This window comes from Bubalus kerabau, chromosome 4 (genome assembly GCF_029407905.1).
Source record: "Bubalus kerabau isolate K-KA32 ecotype Philippines breed swamp buffalo chromosome 4, PCC_UOA_SB_1v2, whole genome shotgun sequence".
In the NCBI taxonomy this organism is placed as follows: domain Eukaryota; kingdom Metazoa; phylum Chordata; class Mammalia; order Artiodactyla; family Bovidae; genus Bubalus; species Bubalus kerabau.
This window is the reverse complement of record NC_073627.1, coordinates 106,079,100-106,099,097: the sequence shown is the minus strand read 5'-3', so window position 1 is coordinate 106,099,097 and position 19,998 is coordinate 106,079,100. Positions and strand designations below refer to the sequence as shown.

The following is a 19,998-nucleotide window of genomic DNA, read 5'->3' as shown; positions in this document are numbered from 1 at the left end:
GAATGATCTTTTGAAGTTTCCACTTTAACCGTTACAAACATAATGATGAAAACATATATAAATCTTATGTAATGTGAAAGCAAGCAAGGAATGAATTTTAAGGTCAGGTGAGATCCTGGAATCTAAGGCCAGCACGTGTCACCCAGAAGGAAACTGGAAGTGGCATGTCCTGGGGTCCTGAGCTCAAACCTGTAGCCAAGGGGAAACATGAGATGGGGGAGGGAGTAGGAGGGGCGCTTGGCCTTGCAGATGGTCCTGGGCCTGCTTCTGCTAATTCCTGCCAGGGAAGGAGGCCCTGCAGGTGCGGCTGCCGCCTGGCACCCCCAGGCTCCCTTGGGCCTCAGTGAGGCCAACGGGGAGACTACAGATGCTCAGCAGCATCTCCTCCAGCCAGAGTATCTGGGGTTCTTCTGGCTTTGTCCTCCTTCCCTGTTTCCACGGCAGATTACAGCCAGAAGCCACAAGTAGGCTGACACCATCAGCTGCAATGGCCTTACCTTTCCATCTTTTTCCTCATCACATGAATGAAATGTGTTTTAGTTCCCTGTAGAGGCTCCGGGATTTAGAATGAATAGATTGTCTAAGATACCAGAGCTTCCCCTTCTCTGCAGTGTGAGGCAAAGGACATGGTCCCTGTTTAGGCCCAGGTGACACAATCCACTAAGTCTGCCAGAAGGGTGGGACTCTGTGTGCGTCGGAGAGCTCCCTTGGAAAGAAAAGTCTGACGTGTGTCCTTTTGTAAAGCAGAGCAGATTTCTGTAAAGTGAATAACTTGTCTCTTTCTCAGACACAGATGTCTGCATGATGGCTCTTCTCAGATCAGAGCCCACTAGCCAGAGAAATGAAATTGCCTGAGAGCACTGTGGAAACGGACCCCGCACTTGGTTCTTTATTAGCCTGATTATACTGCATGTGAGAATGAAGTCCTGAATCAGGCAGAACATGACCGACTGTGCAGCAGACTGGAAGGACACGTCTGTCAGGATGCAAACTGTCACCAGATCCTAAGTCTGACACCAAGCTGTTTAATTGTGTTGTTGGAGATTGTAATTATCCCAGTTTGACAAATAGCATTGTTTCATTTTTCCTCAGAGAACATTTTTAAAGAGAGAGAAAAGAAATCATGAGATGTGATAGTACTGGGATGTCAGAATTTACCAGGTTTTGGGGGATTTGGCAATTTTTATAGCCTATGTCATTGGACTTGGGACCTTTTTAATTGCTTGGTAAAGGTGTCACAGAAGACAGAGGAGCCTGCAGGGCTATAGTCCATGGGGCCACAAGGAGTCGGGCACGACTTAGCGACAAAACAACAGCAACAAAAAGGTGTCACAGAAAATGACTTCTTATTCAGGTTTGAGATCAAATGGCCAAGATATCCGTGAAAATTCTAGGCCCTCAAAACAGAGTTTCAGACAAAGCATTGCTTCTTTTTGGCCACCCTTCCAGAACTATCTCCTCTACCTGCCCTAGGCCAGACCCTGCTCAGAGCTGGTGGGCAGGCAATGGCAGGTGGTGGGTATGTCTGAACTACAGTCAAAATAAAAAGATGAGAGCAATGAAGAGGGAGGAGAAGGGCAAGGGAGCAACAGAGAGACTGGTGAGGGGAGACCCTAACAGAGGCAGCAGAGGCTGTGCAAAGGAGCTGGACATCGGGCTCTTCCAGTTTGGTTTTCTGAGAGAACCCGGGAGCACACCTCCATGTGTCCCTGCTCTCACAGCTTCTAGCAGGCTCTGGGCAGAGCACCAGAGTGAAGGCCATGGGTGAACCAGTCAAGAGAAATTTTCCTTTGAATAAAGTCCTCAAGGTGGAGTCACTGAACAGTCAACACACGAGGGTCTCTGTGGTAGCACTGGGAAGGGGGTGGCCAACCCCATGTCCCTCAGGCAGCCTTTGCAGAACATTCCTGGTGCACACAGGAGCTACTAGGCGGGGCCAAGCCAAGCCACAGCAGAGGCCAGACGTATGTAGCTGGGGTGATTAAAATAATTATTTCCATCCAAAGAACAGACCTCTAAATATTTTTTTCCTTTAAAAGTACATGTAAATAACAAGCCTTTAAAATCAAAGGACTAGGGTAGGTTGCAGGAATACAAAACAAGTTGTCAAGCTTTTCAGGGGGCTGTGCTTGACAGAACCTTCTCATTTTGCTTTTGGAAAAACCCTGAAAAGCAATTGGTTATCATGGGAGTACCCAGGAGGAGAGAAGCAGCCAGCTCCCTGGATGCCAGGCTGGTGCTGGGAAACTGGGGCTCCTCCAAGAGCCGAGCCCATGCTGGGCTTGGATGTGGATTTCCCTTGTTGCGCCTGGCTCTTGGGTGAGGCGATTCACTGTGCTGGCAATCTGGGTTGTCCATCCTTATTTGGAGTTTTCAGCAAGGGTGATCTCCAAATTACATTTTCACATGCACATCGTCTCACTGGTGTCCCTTGAAGGTTGACAGTTGGGAAGTAACAGGTATCTAGCAGTGAGACTCCGAATTCCCTTTGAAAAGACAGTCCTGCTGGTCACTGGCAAATCCAGAGGGAAAAAGGAGCAGCTGCAAACACACCTACAAAGCCCAGCTCTGACCATCCAGCCCTGCTCTCCAAAGACACATCTGTGATGTGGCATATTGAGTTGATTTGCTTGACATACTTTTTCTTAGGGTCTGCGAAAGTATAAGAACAAAAAGTGACAAGGAACAAAAAGATTCTGGATGCCAGCAGCAGTGGAGGCTGGGGGTGGATTTTAGCCTTCAGTATAGACAGAGGAGAGCTGGCTAGGACAGCGGTCCACAGCACTGATCTGTAAGAATGTGGCATCTTCAGGTCCACTGCGAAGAGTCTCCCCAGAGAGGCTTGAGGAACCCGAAGGCAAATCATACACTGGAAAAGAAAGAGTGCACAAATCAACTGATGCTTCATTATACTTGCCAGGCATGCAGGGAGCAAATGTGGACGGGGGAGGCAACAGTGCTGGGCAAGGCCTTTCAGCGGGTCCCATCCTCAGGCTCCATAGGTGGACAAGTGCCTGAATGTGCAGGCAGATGGCTAAAATAGGACTTGCACAAAAGATGGGCTGAGTAGCAATGAAAGTAAAATTTTGTAGGTAAGAGTGAGGATGGCCTCAAAAAGGAGATGATATAAAAGTTGAGTCATTTAAGAATGCATGGGATTATCATAGATGGGGAGGTAAAGAAAGAACATTCTAGGAGGAGGAAACAGGGAGCAAAGACAGAGTGGGGTACGTGGGGCCAAGTGTGTTGGCAAAGCTCAGGTACAGAGCAGGTAGGGAGACAGATAAGGAAGATACATGAGGTAGGAGGGTAGGTCCAGGGAGTTTGATCAGGCTCAGCTCCTGGGGACTACGAATGCCTTACTGCAGACAGTCAACTTTATTCTCTAGGGCAACTAGAAACTACTCAATGTATCTGAACAGGAAAGCACCTTATTTTTTCCTTTATTTTTGGAAGGCAATGGTTACAGGTAGCACAGAGAGCAGAATGGGAAAGTTAAGGAGTTGACTCCAGGAAACTTGTTGGAAGGCTCTTGCTTAAGTCTGGGAGAAACATGATGGCACCTGAGTGAGAGTGGTGGAAGTGGGGCTAGAGGAGGCTGGAGGGGAGGATGAATAGGAAAGACATTTCTCAGGTGGACTAAATAGGATTTGATGCAGTTGTGTGCTAGGTCAAGTCTAGTCCAGCCTGGTTATGAGAAACCCACCTGATCTCACCTGCTAGTCTGTCCGAGTGCCTAAGTCACAGATACCAACATACCTGTAATGCCCGAGTGAGTTGAGAAGGCTCTGTGGAAAACATCAAAGCCAGATTGGCCCATGGATGTGGGGACCACACAGTCCTCGAAGGAAGGCATCACACTGCAGGAATTGCTAGGTGGCATGGTTCTTTGAGAGTCAGGGTAATTCGGGGGGCAGAATGTCTGTAGTTGCCCATAAAATCCTGAAATTCAAGACAGAAGTAGGGATAGATTTATGAACAGGCCATATCCACTGTAGAAAACAAAATAATATTCTTTATAACTAATAAGTAGCATACTTTTTATAGAACCAAGAGAAAATTCCCTATAAGGTTTGGGAGGAAGATTAAATTCATGTTAGCAGTGTGTGTGTGTGTGTGTGTCTGTCTGTGTGTGTGTGTGTGTGTGTGTGTATGTGTGTGCACACATGTGCTCAGTTGCTTCAGTCCTGTCTGACTCTTTGTGACCCCATGGACTGCAGCCCACTAGGATCCTCTGTCCATGGGGATACTGGAGTGGGTTGGCATGCCCTCCTCCAGGGGATCTTCCTGACCCAGGGATCAAACCCACGTCTCCTGTGTCTCCTGCACTGGCAGGTCGGTTCTTCACCGCTCAGCCACCAGGGAAGATCCATGTTAGCAGTAAAGACTAGGAAAAAACAAGAAAATTCCATGTCAAGGCAGGAGAAAAAAGAAAGAAAAACTACTGGCTTTTCTCTTTTTGATGCCCTAAGGCCTCTGCATGGACTCAGCAGACAGATGGGCAAAGGACCTAAACAGACCAGTCAAATACTCACATAATTTATCAACTAGTCTGATCAGATGGTAAAGACTCTGCCTGCAATGCAGGAGACTCAGGTTTGATCCCTGGCTTGGGAAGATCCCCTGGAGAAGGGAATGGTTACCCACTCCAGTATTCTTGCCTGGAGAATTCTATGGACAGAAGAGCCTGGTAGGTTACAGTCCATGGAGTCGCAAACAGTCAGACATGGCTGAGCGACTAACACAGACCCATGGTCAAACTGACAATTCTTTAGTCGGTAAAGAAATAAAAATCAAGACAATGATATAACACCATATTCTACCTATCACATTAGCAAAGATTTCTGAGACTCATTCTTGGTGCCGGACTGAGACTGGTGACCAAGGCACCTGTGTGTAGTGTGCAGACCCTGCAAAGGAGTACAGGCTTCTGAAAATCCCTTGACAACTTGGCTCTGGAACCTGAGAGTGTCCTCTTGGACAGGGGAATTTCACTTTCAAGGATGTATCCTAAAAGTATATTTTGAAAAATAGAAGTTTTGCACAGACACAGTTATCACAGTGCTTGTTGTCAGAACAGAAAATGGAGGAGTCAAACTAGCCAATCATGAGAGAGTGGTGGAGAAAAGACTGGTATATTTACCTAATCGGAACATTAAATAGCCATGGAAACAATATTTACAAGGAGTTTTTTTTTTCGTACTGTTCATGAGAAATTTCAGATATACATGTGGATTTAGAAAAGGCAGAGGAACCAGAGATCAAATTGCCAACATCCGTTGGATCATAGAAGAAGCAGGGAATTCCCCCAAAAATCTACTTCTCCTTCATTGACTACGTTAAAGAATTTGACTGTGTGGATCACAAAAAAGTGTGGAAAATTCTTAAAGAAATGGGAATATTAGACCACCTTACCTGTCTCCTGAGAAACCTGTATGTAGATCAAGAAGCAACAGTTAGAATCAGACAAGGAACAATGGACTGGTTCAAAATTAGGAAAGTACTACCTCAAGGTTGTATATTGTCTCCCTGCTTATCTAACTTATATGCAGAGTAATGCCAGGATGCAAAATGCCAGGATGGATGAAGCACAATTTGGAATCTAGATTACCAGGAGAAATATCAATAACCTCAGACATGCAGGTGATAATACTACCCTAATGGCAGAAAGCAAAGAGGAACTAAAGAGCTCCTGGATGAAAGTGAAAGGGGAGAATGAAAAAGCTGGCTTAAAACTCAACATTCAGAAAACTAAGATCTGGTCCCATCACTTCATGGCAAATAGGTGGAGGAAAAGTAGAAACAGTGACAGATTTTATTTTTCTTGGGCTCCAAATTTACTGCAAATGGTGAAATTAAAAGATGCTTGCTCCTTGGAAGAAAAGTTATGACAAAGCTGGACAGCATATTAAAAAGCAGAGACATTACTCGGCCAACAAAGGTCCATATAATCAAAGCTATGGTTTTTTCCAGTAGTCATGTATGGATGTGAGAGTTGGACTATGAAGAAGGCTGAGTGCTGAAGAATTGATGCTTTTGAACTGTGGTGTTGGAGAAGACTCTTGAGAGTCCCTTGGACTGCAAGGAAATCAAACCAGTCAATCCTACAGGAAATCAACCCTGAATATTCATTGGAAGGACTGATAATGAAACTGAAGCTCCAATACTCTGGCCACCTGATGTGAAGGGCAGACTCATTGGAAAAGACCCTGATGCTGGGCAAGATTGGTGGCAGGAGGAGAAGGGGGCGACAGAGATGTTTGGATGGCATCGTCAACTCAATGGACATGAGTTTGAGCAAACTCTGGGAGACAGTGAAGGACAGGGGAGGCTGGCCTGCTGTAGTCCATGGGGTCACAAAGAGTTGGATATGACTGAGGGACTGAACAACAACAATCAATTCATACAGGCAGGTTGCAAGGCAACGTTCCTCTAGCTGTCTTTGGGGGACTTTCTTTGGCTTTATATTTTTCTGAATTTTAATAGTGGTGATGAATAAGTACTCTGAAGCTAGTCAGATTTCCTGGGTTCAAATCCTAGTTGACTCCTTAACAACTGTGTAGTCTTGGTAAATTACTGAGCCTCCCAGTGTTTCAGCTTTCTAAACTGTAAAATGGGATTAAAACTAGTACTTATATCTCATTGAGTTATTATAATGAAGATTAAGTTAATATTTGCCTGTTATACAATATAATCTGAGAATTAATTATACAATTAATATTAATATATTTAATAATTTATATATGTTTGCTAAATAAGAAAAAAGTAAAATTATGTCACAATAGTGTAGCTCTCAAAATTTTTATTAAGAGAAATAAAAATTTCCAAAAGGCAACAAGTAGTCCTTCAACAATAACCAAATGTAAGAACAGATAAGACAGTGGGCAAGTCTCTCACTTCCAGTTCTCAGGTGGAATCCTCTGGAACATTTTTGGCGCTTGGGACCTGTGCTACATACCTCTTTCCCGTGTTGGTTCCTAGATCCTGCACTAATCGATAACACATTCTGATTTCTTCACTCACCCCAGTGCAAGCTCAAAAGAGCAACAAGCTTGAGTGGGCTGAAAGACCTGGGATGTACTGTTTCATAGTTTGGGAGGTTCCTTGAACTGATCCTCACTGTGGGTACCCCACGGCCAGGCACATATAATCACGGCTTCCCCATTATGAGGAAAACATTACCATGAACCATCACAGTCGGTTTATTAGAATGTAATGTCTCCTCACTGAACAAAATAGGCAATATTTGCTATTTATATCCCTATGCTAGCTCTGTTCAAATCTGTAACCCATAAACACCTTGATAGCATTCCTCAGTGTAATATTAACCTTCCAGGAAGAGAAGACATTTTTCACTAAACTCCCACAACTCCCCAAATAGGGACATTAATCATTCAGGTATGTCAGGGACAGTGATAGAGACTTTCACTGCCCTTTTGTGAAAACCAATTCATTCTTTCTTCCCTGTCTTCTCCCTGCTTCAAAGAGAGCATGACTTCAATCTATGTTGCAATGTGCTAGAGTACGAAAATTTGTGATACAGTGAAATACACCCAGTAAAGTTAAATATTAATAGTAAACCCAACATTGGGCTTCCAGGACTGGAGTTGCAGAGAGTTGGACATGACTGAGTAGCTAACACTTTCACTTTCACTTTTTCAAATCCAACATTCTGGGCTCCACCTCCCTGTTTCCCCAGTCAGTCTGGATCTGAGTGAGAGGGCAGAGTGAACTACAATTCCTGTTTGTGGGTGTCTTGGCTGACACGAGAAACAGTCAAAACCAGAATGGCCCCACAAGCATGTTTTATCACTCTCACAGCCAACTCACAGAAAGAAAATCCTCTTTATGAAATCCCTCCCTTCAAGAAGCCAGTTACTAAAGTTGCCAAACACACTGGTGTGGTTGAGTGCGGTCACTCAAATCAAAGAGCTTTAACATAGCCTCTTCCCACTGCTATTTCCATAAAACTAACAAAATTTTTAAAAATTCCATTAGGATCTTGCCACACACACAAACTCAGAGAAAGCCTAACTCATTTTCTGGTGAATGGCTCCTGTATTTCAGCTGCTGAATTTCATGTAGTAAGTTTGGAAGGAATACTACCTTGAGGACCCAAAGCAAAACGAGGCAAGATGTTAGTACATTTCGTGGGAATAAAACATGAATGATGGCAAGGTCAACCAGTCAGTCAGTAAATGATGTTATTAAGTACTGGTCAAGGTGCTTTTAGAGAGACCAAAGAAATAAAAGGTAATACTGCGTCCTTGAGGATGGATAATGCAGTTCCAACAAGAACACATACACTTAGAATAGCATAAGAAGGCACACATATGTTTATGTTGGCCGCAAATGTTAGTCCTCACGTTTAGTTAGAAAATCACCCCTCCTCCATTTTAGAAGTTATTTTAACCCAAGGATGGAGGGGGAGGGGGTATTTGCAGATAAACTGACTTTACTGAAGTTGTAGCTCCTGAGGATCAAGGTCATTCCTCCTCTTGTTAATTCTGGGAAGTCTTTTTTTTTTCCCCCCTTCTAGAAAGAAGCTTGTTTTCTAATTATAAAAATATTCTGAATTAACTGTATCAACTAGAAAATGTAGAGGCATATACGTAAAGAAAATAAAAATTATCTTTATTTCTAAGATTCTGACATAACCAGATACATACATACAAAACTGGATATATATATTATATATTGTTTTGCATCCTGTTTTCTCCCTTAATATTATCTATGAGCTCACATAGTATTAAAATTCATCCTTAAAAACCCCTCCTCTTTGTCACATGGGGTCACTGACAGCTCTATGATGACAGATTAGATTGGGAGATCATGGTCACCCTTGCTGCCTAATGATGATAAAGCAGTCCATGAAGCTGGGTGTGGATTCTCTTCCCAGCATGGAAGGGAAGTGGAGGAAGTCAGTGAAAAAAAGGAATCACATGACCAAATATGATAATGAAAGGGTATTCCCTAGGGTAACACTAAGAGAACATTGTGTGTTGATGGAAATGATCTATATATCTCACTGTCCAATACAGTAGCTGCATAACATGCCTTGTAGCTTCTGTACTGGACAGCACAACTCTAGGGCAATCTGTACTCTCAGGTTTAACAGACTTTGTTTTAGGAATGTTTCTGATTAAATTCTTAGAGAAAAAAACCTATGACCTACCAAGAGTTTAAATAAAAACCAGATAATGATTCTTAGACTCCTGGTCTTCAGCATAGAAAGTATATTAGAGCTTTATTACATTTATCTTTTCCTTACAAATTTACACTTTAGTCATTGTGGAAGGAACCAGAATATAAATACTTCAATGAATAAATAATGGTCACCCAGCTCCCAACCCTCCTGAGGGCTGATGAGCATTGTTCTAAGTTAAACTTCTAGGGCATTTCAGCTCTCCTGCAAAAATCACTTTCCTTTCTGGAAGTAAGAGAAGGAAAAGGAAACATCTCACCTACTTTCTGCAGACTACGGGCCTAGCTCACTGTGTGTTGGAGGCAACAGCATAGGTGGGTCTCCAATTTCACTACCAGTTGAGGATGGAATAAGGTACCGAGGCTTTCAGTACCGAGGCTCTATCTTACACTCATGGATGGAGATGAATACCACGAGCCCAAACTTTGTCAAGGTGCTATGTCCGCAGCTGTGCCTCTAGTGGGTTTGTTTATATAGCAGATAGTTTTGTAAAACAAACTCTTCTTCTCCTTTATGGTGAGGCTGAGAACCACCACCAAACTCCAGGTGCCAGGAAAAGATGGACAACATTCAGAAGACTGAATCTTCTCTGCTGTAGGTTCTGCCTGACCTTGATGCCAACTTGCAGACAGCCCACGTATGGAGTCCATCACAGGCATCAGGAAAGGGGCCTCAGAACTAATTTCTCAACCAGAGTGTGGCCTGATCAGGCTGGGAAGAACCCTTTGTGAAGCTACTTGGAAAGAATGCTCAGAGCAGTTGCTTCCTGACACCCCTCAATATCTTCAGATGGGAAAGCCCTTCAACTCCTGTGTGATCAGAGAACATCATTTCAAGCATCCAAGCCGAACACTGTTATTTTCAGATGTTGCCCAAATCTCAAGAGTCATCTGTTCACTTGACCTTTCAGAAGAAACACTGACTAATATTTTTTAATATTAATATTTTAATATGTCTGTATTTTTGCTATTGTATATTTGTAAAATGGGGCATTCACAGTATCTACTTCATAAGGCAACTGCAAAGGTTAAAGAGGATTAAGGGATGATCCATGTAAAGAGCTGAGCATGTGTCTGGCATAGCGCACTCTACAAATATTACTTTTCACTTTTCTTCCCTATTCTTTTAACACAAACATTTCAACTTCTATGCTTTTGTTTACTTGACAACTACATTCTAAGCACTTACTCAAGTCTGGAGACACAGTGGTGAATAAAACATACCTCATGCCTTTTTGGAGTTTATGTTTTAGTGAGAAAGAAACATAAACATATAAATGAGAAATCAAGTAATATAATTTAAGATTATATATGAACAATAAAAAGGATTTTCCTTAAGGAATATACAAAGATGCAACTCTTTTCTCTAGACTGCATTCAAGATAGGAAAACGGAAAAAGCTCAAATAAGAAAGAAGTTTGGCAAGAGAAGGCAACCCTCAGAATGGAAGAAAATAACTGGGATGAAACAAATGACAAAGGGTTAAACTCCATAATACACAAGCAGATCATGTAGCTCAATACCAGAAAGACAAACAACCCAATCAAAAATGGGCAGAAGACCTAAACAGACATTTCTCCAAAGAAAACATACAGAGGCTAATAAACACATGGAAAGAAGCTCAACATCACTTGTTATTCAGTTCAGTCGCTCAGTAATATCTGACTCTTTGCGACCCCATGGACTGTAGCACGCCAGGCTTCCCTGTCCATCACCAACTCCTGGAGCTTGCTCAAACTCATTTCCATTGAGTCAGTGATAGCATCCAACCATCTCATTCTCTGTCGCCCCCTTCCCCTCCTGCCTTCAATCATTCCCAGCATCAGGGTCTTTTCCAATGAGTTAGTTCTTCGCATCTGGTGGCTGAAGTACTGGAGTTTCAGCTTCAGCATCAATCCTTCCAATGAACACCCAGGACTGATCTCCTTTCGGATGGACTGGTTTGATCTCCTTGCAGTCCAAGGGGCTCTCAAGCATCTTTTCCAGCACCACAGTTCAAAGGCATCAATTCTTCAGCTCTCAGTCTTCTTGATGGTCCAACTCTCACATCCATACATGATTACTGGAAAAACCATAGCTTTGACTAAATGGACCTTTGTTGGCAAAGTGAGATCTCTGCTTTTCAATACACTGTCTAGCTTTGTCAGAGCTTTACTTCCAAGGAGCAAGTGTCTTTTAATTTCATGGCTGCAGTCACCATCCACAGTGATTTTGGAACCCGAGAAAATGAAATCTGACACTGTTTCCACTTTTTCCTCATCTATTTGCCATGAAGTGATGAGACCAGATGCCATAATCTTTGCTTTTGGAATGTTGAGTGTTAAGCCAGATTTTTCACTCTCCTTTTTCACCTTCATCAAGAGGCTCTTTAGTTCCTCTTCACTTTCTGCCGTTAAAGTAGTATCATCCACATATGTGAGGTTACTGGTATTTCTCCTGGCAATCTTGTGCCAGCTTGTGAGTTATCCAGCCCATTATTTTGTATGATGTACTCTGCACAGAAGCTAAGTAAGCAGGGTGACAATATACAGCCTTGAGGTATTCCTTTCTCTATTTTGAACCAGTCCATCATTCCATATCCAGTTCTAACTGTTGCTTCCTGTCCTGCATATAGGTTTCTCCAGAGGCAGGTCAGGTGGTTTGGTATTCCCATGTCTTGAATTTTCCACAGTTAGTCATGATCCACGCAGTCAAAGGCTTTAGCATAGTTAACAAAGCAGAAATATATGTTTTTTTAAATAATTCCCTGGCTTTTTCTATGATACAGCAGATACTGGCAATTTAATCTCTAGTTCTGCCTTTTCTAAATCCAGCTTGTACATTCGGAAGTTCTTGGTTCACATACTGCTGAAGCCTAGCTTGAAGGATTTTGAGCATAATCTTGCTAGCATGTGAAATAAGTGCAACTGTACAATAATTTGAATATTCATTGGCATTGCCCTTCTTTGGGATTGTAATGAAAGCTGACCTTTTCCAGTCATGTGGCCAGTGCTGAGTTTTCCAAATTTTCTGGCATATTGAGTGCAGCACTTTAACAGCACCATCTTTTAGGATTTGAAATAGCTCAGCTGGAATTTCATCACTTCCACTAGCTTTGTTCGTAGTGAATCTTCTTAAGGCCCACTTGACGTCATGCTCCAGGATGTCTGGCTCTAGATGAGTGACCACACCATCTGGTTATCTGGGTCATTAAGATCTTTTTTGTACAGTTCTTCTGCATATTCTTAAAGTCCCAGGGTCAGGGACACAGAAGATGCATGACCCACTCCCTTTGGCTACGCTAATTTCTTCTTCTCCAACATTATTATAGCTCTTTGTGCATTCCCTCCTCTTCTCTGGTGACCCTTGCACACCCTACTTTGAATACCTTCTGTAACCCATGATATAAATCAATGAGAAGAAAAGAGGAAAATTAGATAAGTCTCTGGTAAAGCTCTTAAAGGCCATAAGAATATGATCTCTGGCATCACAGCTTCTCAGCATGATTTCATGCTCTCCTACTTTACTCAGAGAAAGGCCCAGGGAATTACACACTTACTACTCACACGGTATGATTTAAAAAACTTTTAAAAATTCCTTCTTAGGCAGCCTCTGATATACCTGTCTTGTAAGTAGGTAATTCAAACAAATGTTCTCATTTTATAGACAAAGAGATGGAATTTGAATCACTTGTCTTTATAACCAATACTTTTGTTTATATAATACTATGCAAATAAGAGAAAAGTAGAAAATTCATACAATCATTTTAATATTTATGAACATCCAGTTATTTGGAATTATTCATGGATCTAGTAGAGAAGGCAATGGCACCCCACTCCAGCACTCTTGCCTGGAAAATCCCATGGACGGAGGAGCCTGGTGGGCCACAGTCCATGGGGTCACTAAGAGTCGGACACAACTAAGCAACTTCACTTTCACTTTTCACCTTCATGCATTGGAGAAGGAAATGGCAACCCACTACAGTGTTCTTGCCTGGAGAATCCCAGGGACAGGGGATCCTGGTGGGCTGCCGTCTATGGGGTCGCACAGAATCGGACACGACTGAAGCAACTTAGCAGCAGCAGCAGCAGCAGCAGTCTTTGTCTTAAAACAAATGGGGAGTAGAGCTAAAAGTCATCATATACTTTTCTACTAAGTTCAGAGCTTTCTCATCTGTAGTCTCTTTGCTTTTGGCATTTTCATAGACATTTTGGTTAGAGTTACACCAACCCGCTCCCCCCACCCCAGAGAATTCTTTCAAAAGGAAGGAAAGGAACTAATATTTATTTGTTCTGAGATAGGTATTGTTTTAGGTGTTTTGCATTGAAAATCTTCATTCTTACAACTTTGTAAAAAAATGAAATATAGTTGATTATAATATTCTTTCAATATCAAGTGTGCAGAAAAGTGACTCAAATATATATATATATACACACACACACACATATATATATACACACACACACATATATACACACACACACACATACACACACACATACAGGTTATTTTCCATTTTCAATTATTACAAGATATTGAGTATAGCTCCTTGAGCTATACAGTAAATCTTTGTTGTTCATCTATCTTATGTTTATCTGTTTGCATCTGTTAATCCCATACTCCTAATTCATCCATCTCCCCCCACCATTCCCTTTAGTGACCATAAATATGTTTTCTATGTCTGCGAGTCTCTTTTTATTTTTTATACAGATTAATTTGTATTATTTTTTAGATTCTACAATTAAGTGATATCATATAATACATATTTCTCTGCCTGATTTGCTTCACTAAGTATAATATTCTCTAGATTCATCCACGTTGCTGCAAATGGCAACACTCCAATCTTTTTTTACTTATAATAACTTTTGAATTATGTAGTACTGTCCCCAGTTTATAGACAAGGAAACATAAAAGTTCAAATAACTTATCCAAATCCTCATAGCTACCAAGTTTCAGAACCAGAACTCAAACTCTAATCTGTTTGGTAACATAGTTCATATAGATAATACGGTTTAAGCTCACAGACAAATCAGTTTAAACAAAATCTGGCCATTTTTGTTGAGGTCCCTCACTACTAGATCACAGGCAGAGTTACTTGGATCAACATTTCATGGAGTACAAACATTTTCATTAGGGAGAAAGAATTGAATTCATTAACAAAATTGATGAAATTATCTAAACACTGAAAAATTCAAAAAACCCTGAAGAGTAGAAACAGACATTTCAGAAATTTTTTTTGGCTAGTTTCCTGATTTAGTCACTATTTTATTTCTATCCATTATATGAACAACTTGGATTTGGGTTCAAAGCCTGGATAACCCATTAACCAACTATGTGTCTTTGCATAAATTATTTTCCTTCTTGAGCCTTATTTTCATTTAAAATAATATCTATTTTATAGGGTTTCAGAAAATATTATACATGGGAACATTTATAAAATCATCCAGTGCATTCCCCAGCATGTAGTAGGCCCTCAATAAATAGTAGCAATTATCTCACCATGAAATAAGCTTAGAAGTATTTATAGATTCTATATAATGCACATGTAATTCTTAAACAATTTTTCTCACATAGCCCGCCACCCTCAGGTATAAAATGATGCTGCTCTTAAAAATGAAGCCTCCGTAGTCCAGTTGCCATTTTTCACCTTGGTTCCTGCTCTTGGCCAACAACCTCAGCCAGGTCTTCATGTAGTCAGAACTCTCTGAAGCTTCCCCCTGGGAGTGATGGAGAAACTGACTCTTCATTTTAATACAGAGTCTATAAATGGGGAAGCTACAGGAACAGCTCACAGACTGTGTTAGGAAGACAGATTTTTCTTCAGGCTGAGAACTAAACCAGCTTGCAAAAGCACTTGAGCTATTTAAGACTGACATTTAAGCAACTACTGTACTTAGGAGAAGGAAAATAATGGAAATAATAACCCTTAACATTCCATTTGGGCACATTCCTATTGAAGGAACCAGGTTACAGTGGTTGGAAAGCTGACCAGTGCAGCAATCGCCTGGTCTCCTTGCTCCTTGTCAGATGGGTGGCAGCAAGAGGGCATCAAATTAGACAAATCTCCCTGGTTCCAAGAAGTGGGGCCATTTTCATCCACTAGCCCGCAGGCCACAGGGAGATGCTTCTGCACACTCCAGGGCTCTCCTCTGCTCCTGAGCCTCACAGCACCTCACCTGGTTTGCAGCAAGCTGCTAACAGAATGTATTACTGTGAGCCAACCACACTCTTGCCCTCTGAGTTGTATACTTGGGGTAGGGGAAGAGGAAGATGGTTTGCTACTGATTTTGCAAAGGTTCAAATAAGGGGATGAGAGTGGGCAGAACGTGTTGCTGAAAGGAACAAAAAGGAAATGGGAGAAAGCAGAGTGAGAAGAAAGGCATGGATAAAACCTTCTTGGTTAAAAGATGTAACCTATTTTCATTTAAATATCTTCAAACGAACCAAAACCCTAATGTGTGGTGGCCTATGGCTTCCAAATTCTCAAAATGATAAGCTGCTAAAATAAACTAATTGCAATGTGTCTCAGTAATTGCCATGTGTTTATATATACAGTTACAGTAAAATGGTTCAGTGAATCCTGATGGTGACAATGCACATATGGCAAAAAAGCAGACACTCTCTAAACCAGAAGATCTGAAGACTCTTAAGATGAATATGAAAGCCAGCTTTGCCATTTATTGGCTATGTGGCCTTGAGGAAAACATAGCCTCTCTGAGTCTTTGAGTCCCTACTGATTGAAGGGAGAAAATAATACTATAGGGGCAGCAGAGTCCTCACAGTAGAGAGGGGAAGAAGCACAGGGAATAAATGGAAAGAGATTCAGTGCCCAGTTGTACTCCATCACCTGTCTAATGACTCAAAAATTCAGGATACATATGAAGCTCAGAATGAAGAATGGAGGACCAGGACATCCTGTTCTGGTGAGTGTGTGAAGTAAACACTTTGGCCACTGGTCAAGTTTGAAAAGAATGAGTTGGGAATTTCTCTATGAGAGAGGGTCACTCTGTTGCCAGTGTATATATCCCTCCTGCTGCTGCTGCTGCTAAGGCGCTTCAGTCGTGTCCGACTCTGCGACCCCATAGACGGCAGCCCACCAGGCTCCGCCCTCCCTGGGATTCTCCAGGCAAGAACACTGGAGTGGGTTGCCATTTCCTTCTCCAATGCATGAAAGTGAAAAGTGAAGTCGCTCAGTCATGTCTGACTCGATGCGATCCCATAGACAGCAGCCTACCAGGCTCCTCTGTCCATGTGATTTTCCAGGCAACAGTACTGGAATAGGTTGCCATTGCCTTCTCGGATATTCCTCCTAGGCGACCACAAGGATCAAGTGAAATAATACGTGTAGGAATATTTTGCAAACAGTAAAACACACTGAAAATTCCAGCTCGTTTTGTCTCATTATAAGCTTGGTGATACTTATCATCCTCCCTTCTCTGAGTACAAAGGTAAATTTGCCCTCAATTGAGTCAAGCTGTGTTGCATAAAGTTCACAAGCAACCCTTTGACTCGGGAGTAGTTGAGTCTAAAACAGAACAAGGAAAGTATGGCAAAGGAAGAAGATTTAATTCTATCTTCCCTTGTCCTTCCAAGCAAGCTTTGCTGGAAGAAAGGTCTGGCAGAGAAGAGGATTACAGATGGAGATTAAAAGGGACATTAACATGAAATGCTGCAGCCTCCCCTGAGAGCCATCCTGGCTCTCTACAGCTTTTAGGTTGTCCTGCATTTACAGGACTTTCCCCAGAAGGTAGAGGGAGAAAGAAGATGGAAAGTATTTCCTCAGGCACTGGCCAATTGCTTCCTTTGGATTATCGCTGATTGGGAACCATGGTGAGGGGGCACTGAGTCCTGCACTTAGGGTCTAGGCCTGTGATTCTTAAACTGGAAGCCACAGCATCAGCTCCATCTGGGCTCTATAGTAAGCTAAGCCCTAAGAACATCTTTATTATTTTTTTTTTAAATTTTATTTTATTTTTAAATTTTACATAATTGTATTAGTTTTGCCAAATATCAAAACGAATCCGCCACAGGTATACATGTGTTCCCCACCCTGAACCCTCCTCCCTCCTCCCTCTCCACACCATCCCCCTGGGTCGTCCCAGTGTACCAGCCCCAAGCATCCAGCATTGTGCATCGAACCCGGACTGGCAACTTGTTTCATACATGATATTTTACATGTTTCAATGCCATTCTCCCAAATCTTCCCACCCTCTCCCTCTCCCACAGAGTCCATAAGACTGTTTTATACATCAGTGTCTCTTTTGCTGTCTCGTACACAGGGTTATTGTTACCATCTTTCTAAATTCCATATATATGCGTTAGTATACTGTATTGGTGTTTTTCTTTCTGGCTTACTTCACTCTGTATAATAGGCTCCAGTTTCATCCACCTCATTAGAACTGATTCAAATGTATTCTTTTTTTTTTTTTTTTAACATTTTTTTTTTAAATTTTATTTTATTTTTAAACTTTACATAACTGTATTAGTTTTGCCAAATATCAAAATGAATCCGCCACAGGCCAGGACATGGAAGCAACCTAGATGTCCATCAGCAGATGAATGGATAAGAAAGCTGTGGTACATATACACAATGGAGTATTACTCAGCCAAATTCTTTTTAATGGCTGAGTAATACTCCATTGTGTATATGTACCACAGCTTTCTTATCCATTCATCTGCTGATGGACATCTAGGTTGCTTCCATGTCCTGGCTATTATAGACAGTGCTGCGATGAACATTGGGGTACACGTGTCTCTTTCCCTTCTGGTTTCCTCAGTGTGTATGCCCAGCAGTGGGATTGCTGGATCATAAGGCAGTTCTATTTCCAGTTTTTTAAGGAATCTCCACACTATTCTCCATAGTGGCTGTACTAGTTTGCATTCCCACCAACAGTGTAAGAGGGTTCCCTTTTCTCCACACCCTCTCCAGCATTTATTACTTGTAGACTTTTGGATCGCAGCCATTCTTGTTCCCGGTGGAACAACTAAGAACATCTTTAGATGATTTTCAATCTTTGGAAAGTTTTCCAAATGAAATACCAATAGAAAAAAAAAAAAAAAAAAAACAGAACAGCTCTGATTTCATTTGGAATGCAGAAGGATAGCTCTTCCAGTGGGGATCTTTTCCCCCTAGGCTGACCCCTAGCCCCTTCTGCTGGATTCCAGGGGGTCTTGGGGATGAAGTGATAATGGCTGTCCCAAAGTGACTCTGAACTACAGATGGATCAAGATGACCTCTGTCCCCACCCCGGTGCCATTCTCTCACATGTAAGTTCTTGGGCAAGGTGAAATCATGGGACCTCATTTGAGTGACTCAGAAGTCGTGGTCTTACTGATGACCCCACACTGATCTTGTGGCCTAGACTTCTGATGTCTAGCTGTAACCAAGCTCCCACATTATATCCGTTCCACTAACTAGGTGATTTCTTGTTTCCCCGAATCCAAGTTTATGACTATACAGTTTTCCAGCATCCTAATCTCTACAGGTGGGCACCATCTCACACTTGCATCGATAGCTTGCTTGTTTCTCCTACTGAACTTCTGCCTCACAGCTAAGTCCCTGTTACACACCGTTAAGCTGCCCCCAAAGCTACTGTCTAGACTATTATGTTGAGATGAAGTCTGGACTTGAAGTAAAAGAAATCTATATAGGTGGGTTTGACAAAGCAGAGAAGGCTTTACATTTGTAAAACCTGATGTTTGTCACTGTATCCCCAACTTCCTGTCACTTCCTTCCATCTGGCCACCAGGAAATTTGCCTTTTCATCTTGCCCTTGTGGACACTGACTGCTAATGTGAATAACCAAATTTATGATCTGCCATCCTCTGCTCCACCCCTCCAGCTGGATAATCTTCTTCTCACTGGCACCTGGTGGGGGGGGGTGGTCACACTCCGATGAATATGTCTAGTCTGCAGGGTCTTTCCTTTCCTGCTTACTCTCATCCCACTGAATACCAAACTCTTAATTTTTAAGTATATAACAGGCATCTCAGTTGTGCCAAGTGCTAGAGGGATTAAATAGAAGACATGATTTCTTGCCTACATATGGGTCATGAGGAATACTCTCTCATGGTTGAGTTCAAAGGCTTTGCTTGCTAAGAACCATCCCTTAGGTATGAGCTCTGGGCAGGCAGGGATTTTTGTCCACTTTCTCTATTGATGTAGCTTTAACACACGAAACAGGACCCGGCACATAACAGAAGCTGAATGTTTGAGAATAAGTGTATGAGTGAACGATCCTACAAGAAGAGCCTTTGCTGAAGATAGTGATGGTAAGAGGAACCATGGCTGAGCTCAAAGATTTTGATCTGTGAGCCTGTACACAATAGCCTATCAGGAGTTTCAGAAAAAAATAAAGAGACTTTCCTTTCTAACGGAGAAGGAAATGGCAACCCACTCCAGTACTCTTGCCTGGAAAGTTCCATGGACTAAGGAGCCTGATAGGCTGCTATCCATGGGGTTGCAAAGAGTCGGACATGACTGAGTGACTTCATTTCACTTCACTTCCCTTTCTAACACTGAAATTTTTCTTTTAATTGAGGGAGAAACAAAAATGATAGAAATACAACTGGCTCTATCAAGGTGACCTGGAGAATTTTGCTGCTCTAAGCCACCATTTTCTGCTGTACATCAGGAGGCCACCAAATCTGAAGAGAAGCAAGAGAGGGCAGGAGAATCAATTGGCTCAACTCATCCACAGAACACGTTGCACTCTTTTAGAAAACCATTCCAAGGTCAAGGAACTCAGTCAACTAATCTGAATTTCATTTCTAAATAGGAACAGAAACATATCTTTTACTCTCTTCATGAAGTTA

At 42.1% G+C, this 19,998-nt stretch overlaps 1 protein-coding gene across 1 annotated transcript in view; it reads right to left on the bottom strand.

The window, feature by feature from the left end:
• Positions 1–2,011: 2,011 nt before the first annotated feature.
• LOC129650940 (zinc finger protein GLIS3-like) overlaps positions 2,012–19,998 on the bottom strand; it is a 138,284-nt gene continuing 120,297 nt past the window's right edge. The window contains exons 9-10 of the mRNA XM_055579707.1: positions 3,760–3,942; positions 2,012–2,869 (exon numbers count right to left, since the gene is read on the bottom strand). Coding sequence (XP_055435682.1) covers positions 2,733–2,869; positions 3,760–3,942 — 320 coding nt within the window. The 3' untranslated portion in view covers positions 2,012–2,732. The remainder of the gene's footprint in view (positions 2,870–3,759; positions 3,943–19,998) is intronic.